This window comes from Rhea pennata, chromosome 3 (assembly GCF_028389875.1).
Source record: "Rhea pennata isolate bPtePen1 chromosome 3, bPtePen1.pri, whole genome shotgun sequence".
NCBI classification, from domain to species: domain Eukaryota; kingdom Metazoa; phylum Chordata; class Aves; order Rheiformes; family Rheidae; genus Rhea; species Rhea pennata.
This window is the reverse complement of record NC_084665.1, coordinates 82,886,781-82,900,072: the sequence shown is the minus strand read 5'-3', so window position 1 is coordinate 82,900,072 and position 13,292 is coordinate 82,886,781. Positions and strand designations below refer to the sequence as shown.

General features: G+C 32.2%; 1 protein-coding gene across 1 annotated transcript in view; it reads left to right on the top strand.

Moving 5' to 3' along the window:
- Nucleotides 1-13,292, top strand: part of GRIK2 (glutamate ionotropic receptor kainate type subunit 2) — a 413,047-nt gene that overhangs the window by 234,204 nt on the left and 165,551 nt on the right. The window contains exon 10 of the mRNA XM_062570999.1: nucleotides 644-850. Within this exon, the coding sequence (XP_062426983.1) occupies nucleotides 644-850 (207 nt within the window). The remainder of the gene's footprint in view (nucleotides 1-643; nucleotides 851-13,292) is intronic.

The following is a 13,292-nucleotide window of genomic DNA, read 5'->3' as shown; positions in this document are numbered from 1 at the left end:
ACTATGGATATGTAGTATAAAGTTTTGTATCTTTTTCTCCTAAGCTTTTCATTTAAAGAAAGTTATAAAAATTCTGCCTTGTTCTAAGACTTAGGTTTGTGTTAAGTACCTTCACTGATTTTTTTCCCATTAGTTTTCTATATCTTTCTAATAAAGCATTGAGAAAACAATCAAGAAAAGTGTAATACCTGATATTTGAAACACTTGGCTGAAGTTAGGGATTTGAATTAAAATTACTATTTTTTCAATTGCTAAATCATACATTCTTTTCATTTTAAGAGGCTTGGAATGTCATTCCAAATAATGCATTTGATAGTAAGAAGTGGAACTTGTTAAAGAACACATTTAGAATCAGTGCTGGTATGACTATCTTGAAGATGAGTTTACAATGTCTGCAATGTCATTTCTTAACATCAGAGTGAGAAAGAGGATCTTCAGACTAAATTTATTTGGAAGATAGATAAATAGATTTGGGAGATAGATAACCAAGAAATAAAAGAATTCTTCTACTTTTCATTTTAATCTTGTGAACAGGGAAAGGATTCATGATGATATCTAAGGCTAAAAAAAAGTAGGATGGGAGCAGTCATCTGTTTTGCCTTTTTTTTTTTTTTTTTTTTTTTTTTTTTTTTTTTTTTTGCAGGAAGAGCCATATGTGATGTTCAAGAAGTCTGACAAACCATTGTATGGAAATGATCGATTTGAAGGTTATTGCATTGATCTCCTCAGGGAGCTATCTACTATCCTTGGATTTTCTTATGAGATTAGGCTAGTGGAGGATGGAAAATATGGAGCCCAGGAAGATGCCAGCGGACAGTGGAATGGAATGGTTCGTGAACTAATTGATCATGTAAGTTAACTTTTGAGGCTTTCTACTGTGTATTTAGTAAGCCCTCAGTCAATTCTATCTGTGCAAATTATAAAACAGAGTATGATAATGTTATTTGAAGAATCTTCTCTTGGGGAATGTAGTTACTTAAAAAAAAAGTTATGCAAGCGGATCCACATCAATGTTTTTCTCAAATTGGAAAGTATCTTGTTGAACAAAGACAAGTCTGCATCGCTATTTTGTCCATTGACAATGGTTGAGCTCTTCCATGGCTTATGCCTCAATCAAAATATAGAATAAATAGTATAGAATAAATAGTATTTGGAATCTGTTTCTGAGAACAAATATTTTTGTGAACAGACATACGGCTTTTCCTTCTAACAGTGTAGCTAATATTTTTGCTCAGAAAATTCTCTATATATGTTCTGTAAATCCATGAATTATTTGATAAGGACTAAGATAAGCTGCATTTTTTTCTCAAAACAATAACAATGAAATCCAAGCAGGGAGACGGAAGTATTATTGCATACTGAAGCAGCAAGTAGTGTAATGTGTGTCAAAACAGATGCCATTACAATTTTTTGTAATTGGGTAAGTCAGGCATCACTTCGTGTCCTTCAAAACATACTTCCTCATTTGATTGAATTCAGTCTCTCAGAAACATATTTAGTCTATTTGAATGTTATATCCTTATCCCTTTTTGCATTTGGGTGAATTGCTCAGTAGAGACATTTAATCAAAGAACGTAAAATAAAGCAAGTTCTCTGCTTGTCCATATTATTTCAAGTGGGAAGGGGAGATTAGTCTATCACTAATTCAAGTGAAAATTACTAATGATAGCAGAAACTGCATGAACCACTTCAAGCAAAAATATTTAGTAATCTTGTTTCAATTTGCTTTAAGATTTCAGCAGATGGACAGAACATGTGCTAATCAAAATATTCGTATTTACTACAAGGGTTGTTATGTTACTGCTTTTCTAGTAAATAGTAATCTGGTATTGCTGTTGCAACAGATGTTGATTACATCAAGCTTCACACTTTTATGATGAATGTGTGGGCATATTATATTTATACTATCTTTAAATGTCTGTGTATTGTACCTAATACAAAACATACATAAATACAAACCAAAACAGATATGTAGCTAGAATCTGTTTCTCCATCTATTGTGTGTATAAAGGCACATGCATGCATACCTCTTGGATTTGATGGTTGTTGGGTAATATCATCTTCTAGAACTAGGAGATTGGGGTGGATACTGTGAAAGTATTCTATAATTCTTTTGAAGCTCTAGAAAATCTCATTTAAGTGAGCTTTTTATTATTCAACTGTTTTAAACAAGCACTAGTGAGGTTTTCTGAGCTTTTCAGTAAGAGAATCTTGAAATGAAGCGCATTTGAAGAATTTGTGGCCATCATGTATGGGGAATCGGGCTCTTCTAATCCTTTCCTGTAGATAACACATAATGGAACGTGTGTTCCTCTTTCTTCTGGAAAAAAATATAACTAAACTTATATTGGATTTTAGAATGTAATTTTTCCTTTGAAATGATCTCACCTACTGAGGAGTCAAAGTAGTTTTGGTGTGTCATGGAAGATGCAATCTGATTTGTTAAGCTGGATTGTAGGGATAGTAGGGAGCAGAGATGGTAGATGTACAATTCCCCTCCTATACTGGCCCTATCAAATAAAAATCCTTCAATTTTTAACATATATTTTTCAAATAATAGTTGTTAAATGATATAGGTGTTTAATTTTTAACAAAAGTTCTTAATACTTATTCAAAGAATAAATACTATTTCAGTGCTCATAACTTTTGGTTGAGACTTTTACTAACCACAGTCTCTCTCATTCTCTCAATTTTAAAAATTTTCTTTTTTATTTTTCTCTGTTCTTATCTGTTTTTATCTGAAACCAAGTGAGTACATACATATTATTTATGCATCTATGCCCTTTCTGCATGCAGGTTATTGATGTATATTTATTTAATATTTCATATGGCCAATTAACTTCATTTTTCACAGTCATATTTTCCCTTAAAGTATATTTATTGGAATGTCAAAAAATAGCCTTGTTTTGTACAAAGTGAATAAACTCAATTACTGTATATTTTAGAAAGGTAAAATGATTCTGTATACATTTTCCAACATTAGTTTCTGATTAAAATAAATAACTATAGAACAGAATAAAAACAGAGTTATGAAACTTGCAAGTTACCTAAATACGTCTATTTGAAAAATATTTTTAGCTTTTAAAAAATCTTATTTTACCTACTTGTTTTATTTTTAACTGTCAGTTAAGACCAGAAATGATACTATGCTGTAGTAAATATCTTTACGAGGTAATTCAGAGTATCTGCAACTCAAGAAAAAATAAAATGGACAATTTCAAATTGTCCATTGGACAATGTCTGTATTTTGGAACTATAGAAAAGACAATGAACAATTTATACAAAAATAAAAAAAATGCAGAACAGAATCTGAATGTTCAGATTTCAGTGCCTAAGCTGTTTAAATCTGCTTTTAGTGACTTTATGTAATTGCTTGGCTGAAGTGCTCAGGCTTAAAAGTGCAAGTGAGATGAAAATGATGCCATCTCAGCTGATCTCAGCAAACGTGTCAGTTCCAAACTTGAAATTCTACAATGTAAACAGGGTCTGAAGTAGGGGAGCCTTTTCATCAGACTATGTGTGTTTTCATTCTCTTAGCCTGTAGTTTACTCACTTTTCTTCTTTCTTTCACTGTGTTACAGTGTTTGCCTATACTTTGTGCCATCATTCTGAAGCTAGTTCACAAAGCATGAGTAGTTTCCTTTTGAATAAGCAATAAATACTGAAACTTAAAAATCATGGGAGGTTTAGTGATTCCTTCCTTTTGATGACTGAATGAAAAGAAATGCTTCTTAATAGAAGAGAGAGTGGTCTCTATAACTACAAATGAAAGGAATGTTCACTAGGACAACAAATACAGAGGTGTTTTCCCTATGAAAACTTTTAAAATGGAAATTCTCAAATTAAGTAGTCAGATCTCTGCCACAATGAGGGATTTTTTTTCTTTTCATTTAAGTGTTTACTCCCTTCGCTGCTTGATTGAGTACAAAGGCTTTATATACTCATTGGGAAAAAGAAAACCCTAAAGGCCAGTTACCTCCATCCTTAACAGATGCATTATTCATTGGAGGAGGGAACTATTCTCTATACTGACTTGCAGTCATTGGCTCGATGTAAGCATTTCATTCAAAGTCAGTTAGACTTATTAAATTGATTTTGAATTGGAATATAAGCTCAGTAGATTTCAGTTTGACCTGTGGTACTGAAAAATTATACAGCACTGTGTTATAGTATATGAGAAATAGAGTATGAGTGTGTAAGTTATGTTCCAGTATAGATAGAAGATACTGGTAGATTAAAAATTTATAATTTTACTTTTCTCCTATTAGCAAGTCCACTTTACAGTTTCAGAACTGCTTTGAAACCTTCTTAGGCTTTGATACTAAGAGAAATAACTGCTATTTTGTAAACGCCCAGAGATATTATCAAAAGTGTGAAATCTACTGAGTTGTAATTTGTTACTATTATATAACATTGAAAATATGTCTTTTTTTTCTTGGTGCTCTGTTTGAATGATTCTTTTACAACACAAAGCTTATTCATTACAAATTGATCTTAAGGTCTGCAGATCTTTCATGGTTCATAAATATTTATAGAAATGTCCCATTTTTTAGACCATAGCTGCTATTTATTATATAAGGGGATTAAATGCAAACTTCTCTTCAAATATTGGAAGGGTAGGATTCTCAGCTTGGAGGGAGGTGAGAATTATGTAGTTGGGCAATTAGAAAGCCCTTCCTAGTTGACTTTACACATAGCTTTGTGTTTCAGTTCAGAACCCTATGAATTCTTTTAAATCAACATGTCATAAATGTAAAATGCATAAATTTTTAAAAATAGTAGTGGCCTTTATTCTCTCAATAATAGGAAAGTGATGTTTATATACAACAGATGTTTATATACAACACTTTAAAATGTTTTTGGAGACATTTTGTTCCAATAGCTTCCAACCTTTTCTACTTTATTTTCTAATTTAAGCTGTGCTCTTGAAAGACTAGGGTCAAACTTTTTGTATTACTGTATAGAGGAGAATAAAAGCGTTGAATAAGCAACGATACAGATTTTTTGTTGCTTCCCTTTTAAAACAAAGACAAATCTGTATACAGAAAGAATTTCAAGTTTCTTTTACTTTTCTATTCCTCTCCTTCTCAAATGCAGTTTGGTCATACTGTTCAGAGTGTGACCAAAAAAAGTATTTTTTACAGCAAGACTCTGCCTCATGGAGGCAGAGCTTTTCTTACCTCTTCTTCTCAAGGATAAATACAGTCTTCTGCCTTGTAATTTCCATGCAAAAGGTCTAGAAATTGAGATTTTCAATACACTGTAGTACAGTTACTGATGCTGCTTGCATTTATGAATATCTCAGAAAATTTGACAGTAATAAAGAGCTAGAAAGTCTTTAGGAGAAAGTCAGATGGAACATTCTATCTTTTGCACCAAAATTGTAGCTGCTGGACAACAAATACCAATGTATTTTGGTCTGTTGTTGCTCTTTAAAGCATCGTTATCTCTGTGCCGTTAACTCTTTGTACCTTCTTGCAAACATTGCTCTAATGGGAACACAAAGATGTGTATAGCATTTAACTCCTACTAATTTTTTGGCTGATTCTCCTAAATTAATATGCTGATACTTACTCATATTCTACTGCTTACTGAACATTAGTTGGTCCATTGTCAAAATATTTCTCTGTAAAGGATTACTGGATTTCAATATTTTAATTTAATGTATTTAATGATTTTTCTTTATTAAGTGCAGTGTTAAACCTCCTCCTTTCTGGGATTCTCAGATACTTACTGGTTCAAAGAATAAGGCTATTTCACAAGATAGTGTAGTTAGTAAAGCAGAGGTAGAATATCAGCAGTGACTTAGGAAATGTGTTGCATTACTTACCTGAATTTGGAAAATTCAGGACTGTGTTGCAGTGTCTTAGCTCTCCTCCTTTGTGGCTGATACGTGCACTATAAATTGTCATTCATTTCATGTTTCTTTAAAATTATTGTCTTTAGTATGGTCTTTATGCATACATCAACTGAGTAAACATTAGGGAAAAGAAAGCTCTGAAAACTGAGACAAACAGAGCTTCAGAAGTAGAAGATTCTCCAGCCTGCCTTTATGTCTTGCAAGTTTTGAGTGCACTGTTGCTGAGAAGAAAGTTAGGTGCTGATGAAAAAAAAAAAAAAAAAAAAAAAAGAAAGAGCTCATACAGTTAGAATTTGCAACCAGAATTTCAAACTACTTAGAGCTTAAGCCTAGAGAATTTTCTGCATCTCTCTTTTTGAATATTTATTCCATTCACATTAACAGGCAAACTGATAAAATTACTAATTTATATCCAGAAATGGTGATTTTTACTCCTTTAATTTTACAAGCAGGCAAAGGGAGACAAACTAATCATTCTCAGTATGGATTAAAAACATGATCACGTAATGATATATTAAAAATGCAAATAAATGGGAACATATCATAATGCAGAAGTGACTCTTAACTGCCATCTCTGCAAAACTTACCTCTTTTTCCTAATCTGTCTTTCTACATCTAAGCCTGCATCTTAGTATACTTCTCTTAACATTCTTCTTGGCCTTCTTACTGTCAAATTCAGCTGAGCATGGCCCAAACTTAGCTCATTAGCTTATCTTTTCTCCATCATTCCTGCCATTGTTGACAATTCCAATATTCTCTTACATGTTCAGGACTTTAATGGAGTCATTTTATATGTCTTTTTCTTTATTTTCTTTCTATACAGTTTGCGTCCACATCTTAGCATATCCTCTATAGCTCTTGAAAAAACAGCTGTTTCTTTTCCTTTCTTGCTCATACAGTGGAATAGCTCTCAGGCAGAACTTCTCTATTCTATGTTTCTGTGGAGCAGCTACCTTATTTCTGGCTTATATGAAGCGCAAAATAGAGTTTTGTTTCTTGGAGTAATGATTTGATTGTGATATCTGCACAATGAATCCATTTTTTGAGCTCCACATCCCCCAGTGTTTTGATCTAACATTTTATGTGTCTCTTCAAGATCATGTGTAGCTCTGTCACATTTTACTCAGCAGCTTTTTCTCCTGATGTGCTATGTCATTGCTGTTTTATGTCCTTTTTTTCCATATCACCTACTTGCAATTGAACCATGAGGCCCTTCTTGTAACTTTTTCTGATTTTATTTCTCTTCTCTTTAGTTTCTTCAGAAACTGTTTGTAAAAACTGTTTACATTTCAACAGAAAATCTGACACTGAAATGAATTTTAAAAATGTATTTTTTTGTTTTCTACCTAAAAAATAAATTAAAAAGCCATTTTATTGACTAAACATTGTTTTTTATCAAAAACAATTCCGCATTAGAAAGTTTTGGCAGCTATTTTTCAACCAATTTGTGGTAAGTGAACTACTCCATATTGTAGTAACTGAAATTTGATGTTTTGCTACTTTACAGAGTTAGGGAAAGAAAATCTTTTCCATATTTTCATTAAAAGAAATTATAACGAAATGAGAATTACAGGATCAGATGCTGAGTTTAATAGTCATCTTAAGATCTTGGTAATCTTCCTTAGGAAGATTTGGTATGGACTTGCTATTGTTGTCGTAGAAGGTTTTGGCTTTAGTAAAAAAAAAATAAAAATCTAGGTCACAAAAAAGCTTTTGATCAGCTACCTCAGCAATAATACTTCTCCTCCTACTACGGCATGTCAGCTGCAAGATATCAAGCAAGTAAGATACATATTTTTACATTTTTCTGTACTTGATTAAACAAGATTCTTATTAAAAAGAATTAACAAATTGAGTTTGATCTTGTTCCTTCTTTCTTAGTTCTCCATACTTGCAGTATTATTTTTAAGGTCCTTAGAATTGTCCACACTGTATTAAAAAATAAAAATCATGTCAAGCACTGCAAACGATTGTCAAGTCTACTGTTAACACTTACTTGTTATGAAATAAAAATCAAGATAAGTGGAAAATGTATTTCTACCAGCATCTGCAAAGCGAGCATGTGTCCATTCATGTGGAATAAAAGTCTGGCATACATGTACTTGTATAAAATAATACTCACAGAAATTTGTTCAATTTGCTGTTTTTCACAAAGATACTTATTTGCTTTCTTAGAAGGGGGAACTAGACGCATGCAATTTTACTGTGCAGTTTTATTTGGCAACACTTTAAAATTTGTTTTTTAAGGTTTGGCTTTAAAAAATGATATTCCTGCATTCTTGAGATAGTAAATTACATATTTGTTCAGTGTTCATTTGATTTTTTATTTACTGCCAGTAAATGTGAAAAGATTCTCATTTAAAGTCCTCTCATTTAAAATATTCTAGGAGGAGTTTGCTGAATGCTGATCCTTGTAATGCAAGTGGATATAGCTATTTTCTCACTGAATGATAATTATTTCTTTTAGTTATCCCTATCACCTATCATATTTTTCATAGCTCCTAATATAAACAAAGACTACTATAAGAAACTGTAGTATGAAAGCAGCGCTTGAGAACTTTTATCCATTACAAAAGTAGCGATTTTGCTAACAACACCTACATAACAACTTTCTATGTCTGTTCTTAGTTTTTCTATACATCTAAATAGATCTTTTAAGCTCTGTGGATAGAACTTTTTCCTCTAGTTGAGGAGTAGCTACATCTGTTCAAAATAAAAATAAAAAACAATACCCAACTGACATAAACCTAATTAAGTTTCAGATTACAAACAAGGGTAATGCCTAAATACTTTTTAATGAAAATACCTGACTGCTATTGATGATTTACATGATATTATTCATTGAAATAATTATATTCACAGCATTATGTCATAGATAAAAAATAATTTTCATTTCTTATTAGAAGAGAATGTTCAGACTAAGATAAATATGTAAGGAATGAGACAGGATATGAGTAATGCTTAAGGTTACAAAGAGGAACTGCTTAGATCTTTAATGAATAATGGAAGGACTGAGTAAACATAAATTTAGAGGTTAATGTAAGAAACTTATAAGCTTAGCATGTGCATTTTGGAATGAACTGGAAGAGTTCAGGACTCCAAAAATGTGATTCAAGATCTAGAAATAAGGCTAAAGAAGACTTGTTTTGAAAACTGAAATTTTAGCAACAAAATCATATAAACAAACAAAATTCTAAGAAAAAAATTAATGCTATGTCTTCTAATGCACTGAGGAAATCTCTGCTCAGAATACAAGCTCTAACAACATTCTAAGCATGCATAAACCACTCTGAATTTTAGCTTTAATGTTTCTGAATGGCATTGAGAGAAAGATAAATATTCAACTCAGCTGAAGCTGTAACATTGAATTTAGTCATTGAATGATTAAATCTTTGAATGGTTTTAACCACCAGCATCAATAAATCTGCCTTGATTTTGGAGTTCACAAGATATCTTTGCCTCTTACAGATTACAAAATATGCTGTTCATCTATAAAGCATTTTATAATAATTAGTACTATCTTTGTATGAATTTAAGGGTGGGTTTACATGGGATAATGTGAGCAGTTTTGCATTACAAAAGTTCAACTTAAATTACCACTTAATAATATATAGTATTTCCAGAGGAACCAAAAATGTTTGCAAAATTCAGGCTCCATTTTTTTAAAAAAAAACTATACCAAACTTGTTTTTTTCAACTGTAGATTTAAACTAGCATAATGCTGCAGTTGAATCTCAGATATTTCATGATGAACATTTTAATCACTCAAGAGTTTTGCATTATTTAGCATTATTTAGGTGAACTCTGATGGTCTTGGCAGATGATGTTTTGAAGGGTGATGTTCCAGAAACCACACAGTATTTTGGCAAGTCTGCAGTTGTGGCGTAATTGAATGGCAACACTGGCTGCCATCTGTAGATGGTAAGCTACTGATTGGTAGTTTACTGATGGTGAGTGTACTGATTTATACTACTATTCTAATGTTATTTTCTAGGTGCCTTGACATTTTTTGTTCTATTTTTTAACTACTGTGCTTTTAAAAAGCAAAAACATGTTTCCCTTTACTCGATAGCCTCGCTATATGTTGAAAATACTACTTTTTGCATATAGGTTTTCTTATTATTTATTTGTGTTTCCAACTGTCTTCTATTTTATATATATATATATCTTATCTCGTTCCTGATTTATCTGTTTAGCCATTTGAGGGCCATCTGTTCAGACTGCATTTTTATTTCATGATATACATTATTTACCTTGCAGATTATCTATTATTTTTCTATACTGGATAAGACTTCTTCACTTAAAGTAGTTTCCAATAGTCATTATTAGTTATATTTGTTCAAAGCTTTCCAGCAATATCTGCTCTTTAAACAGAGCCACTAATCCACGTGATTTAAAATTTAAAAAGAATATTCCCACTTCTTTAAGTTCTGATAGTTACTCTGTCTTGATCAGCTATCTCTAATTCTTTAACTATTCAGTGCCTATGATGTATTTTTCATGTATATGTTTATTGTTTAAAATATTAATATTATCTTCCAGCTATTATTTTGGCATGCTTTATTTTTCTCATTAATGTAGCCTGTGTGAGATCTGTCTTAGGGGTCTACAGGTTAATTTATTATGATAATCTGTAATATGCCAGAAAATGTCACTGGTGCTTTTTATGCTTTTTAGTCTAATTGCTAATTCATTAATCCACAGTTTCAAGTGCTCTGACCAAAGTCATTTGTCCCACATTGAATGAGCACAGCAGGTGTCTCCCTGATAAGCCACTAACCTAACCACTAATGTGGAACCATTTCAAATGTTCTTAGAGAAGTTACTGGCAAAAGAGTGTTGCCACTGGGACAAATCATATGTGGGATTAAATAATTTAGAGACTAGATGAAAGAAATAGTACATAGACATTCACATTGGACATGTCTTAAGTCTAACCAGTATAATCTTCATGTATAATTGTTATTAGATATTTGGACAAGCCTGGCAAATGCAGTAGGGTTTTTTAGGTAATTAAATTTCAGTGATGGATAAAAATTGTAGAACAAATAATTGGAATTCATTTCCACTGCATTGATAATGAAGTGAATTACAGCCAATGAGGGCAATGACAAGTTTTTCTCATGAGACTCTGAAAGATAACAATTTAGCTCAGACATCATCTACTTTTACATTCATGGTTAGAAATTGGTGGAATATAAGGCTAGGGCAGTATTCACAGGAGCATTACGCTTTTCATACCCTCAGACCCTCACATAGCTGTCTAGTTTTTAAAATCATTTTTATTGCTATTTTGATAGTGAAAAAGGTAGCTAATAACATGGGTAGTATTGCTTATATCTACAAGTGAAATATATGTGAAAATTACAACTGTCTAAGAGCAGAGTTAATTTCCATTGAGAGGTAGCTCTTTTATTAGGTAAAATTATGTGTCTACATTTTAATTCTGCCTCTTCTGGTTCAGAAAAGGTTGGTCATTGGGGTTGGCCCCATTTACAGAAATTAAATTACCAGGAGAAAATTGATGAAACCACTTCTCTATTCAACTGTGTTCTTTTCCTCCAAGGAGGTGATTTGCAATTCTGTATTTTGTGTCAAATCTTCAGTAAGTTATTTTTAGAGCTTATCATGCATCTGTTCGTTCAGTCTGTTTCTACGGTATCTTCAGTGTACAGTACTTGATCACTGCAGAGATGAAAATAAAGATTAGGGTAGTGGGAAACTTTTTTCACTTTTTCCAATCTTTCCTTACCCTCCTCCTCTCTGCCTCCTCACACCTTATTTTAACCTCATTCCTTACATTTGATTACAGGTTTAGGAGATCAAGAATTCATAAATTCTACTCATAACTGAACCTGACACACTCCATGTTCTTAAGAAAGGTTGCTACTTAACCTCTGCTTTGGTTTTCTTCATTTGGAAATAGAAAAAAAAGATTTTGAAAGTCTTACAGGGAACTTATGTAAATTAACTAGGTATGCTCATGAAGCACAACAAACAAAACAAAAAACAAATTCTTAATATTGCTGACACTCTTCAAAAGATGTGCTGTGAGTTATAGTTTTCTCATCTCCCAAGAATTTCAAAACATTTGAAAGCCAATATTTCAGAGAGAGTAGGGAGGACAGATTGTGGAACCCTTGAGTATTGTTAGATCTCAGTAAACTGGTAAAAAAGGTTCAGAATGTGCTGGCAGGAATGATGCTGTACCTGGGAATGAGGCCCAAAACACAGTCACCCATATTATTTGGGGAACTGGGAAGTGTTATTGTGTTTTTGAAGCATCAGAGATAATATAGTTGTGTAAGAAAATTATACAAAAAGTCAAACATTCATCGTTTAAAAAAAGAATTGAAACTGCCTGTTCTACTTCCGTTAAATGACAAATATGCCAAATAAAACTAAAATTTCTTTGTTTGTGTGTGTATGTTGGGAAGAAGATCATGCTAGTTTGTGTCATAATAGCTTAAAACCAGTTTGTCCAGCTAGTTTCTAGTCTGCTAGTTCCTGATCTCTGACGGCCTGATCTGCAGTCCTAAAAATGTGTGTATGTCTGTAATATTATTCCTTGTAGTGGAAGAACTCCCCTCCCCCCCCCCCATTTAGTATGGAAAATAGTTTGTTAATCCGAAAACTCTTTGGTGTCTGAGACAAGATCGATTTTTCATTTAAAACAGAAGATTTATTTAGATATATTTTACTAGAATTTTTCTGTGGATTGGTAATGTAAAGGTTGCTACACTGGTATTCTCAAAATGTTTTTTCAAAAATGTATCATAATATTTATTATATATAAATCTTCAGATTATTTTTCAAATACATGGTAATTGATATATATATATATATATATATATACACATTTTATCTTACATGAGGAGGAAAATAAGTTCACTCTTTCAAATTCTTGAATATAATGTTCTGTGGTTTCCATATCTAATGATTTTCAAATTGATAGCATAGGATGTGGGTATGTATATTACTTACTTTTGTATATACTTAAGAGGCTTCAATTAGCATCATGGGAAGGGATGGGAAAGGGGGGTTGTATTTTTCATAAACTTAAAATGCTGCACTGAAAAGTGCATGGATTTTTTTGTATGCAACCATTTATGTGTAGAACTCCGGTGCTTTATAGGAAAGATACTGTTAATCTCATTTAACAATGGGAAAAAAAAGATCAAAGATGAGATGAGTATTTGACTTGCCAAAAAAACACTTAGTAGACCGCGGTCTCATTTGGCAACAGAATACTGGCAATACAATGAATGTATTTTCTTCTACTTGATACACAGTGCACTACACTATTTAGACAAGTTTAGACTATTAGATGGCAGCCATTACACTTCAGCCAGCTTCCCATCAACACTTTGTTTTTCCAAGTCCGCTTTTGCACTTTTAAGTTCTTCTAAGTTTCACACTTTCTTGGTTGTCA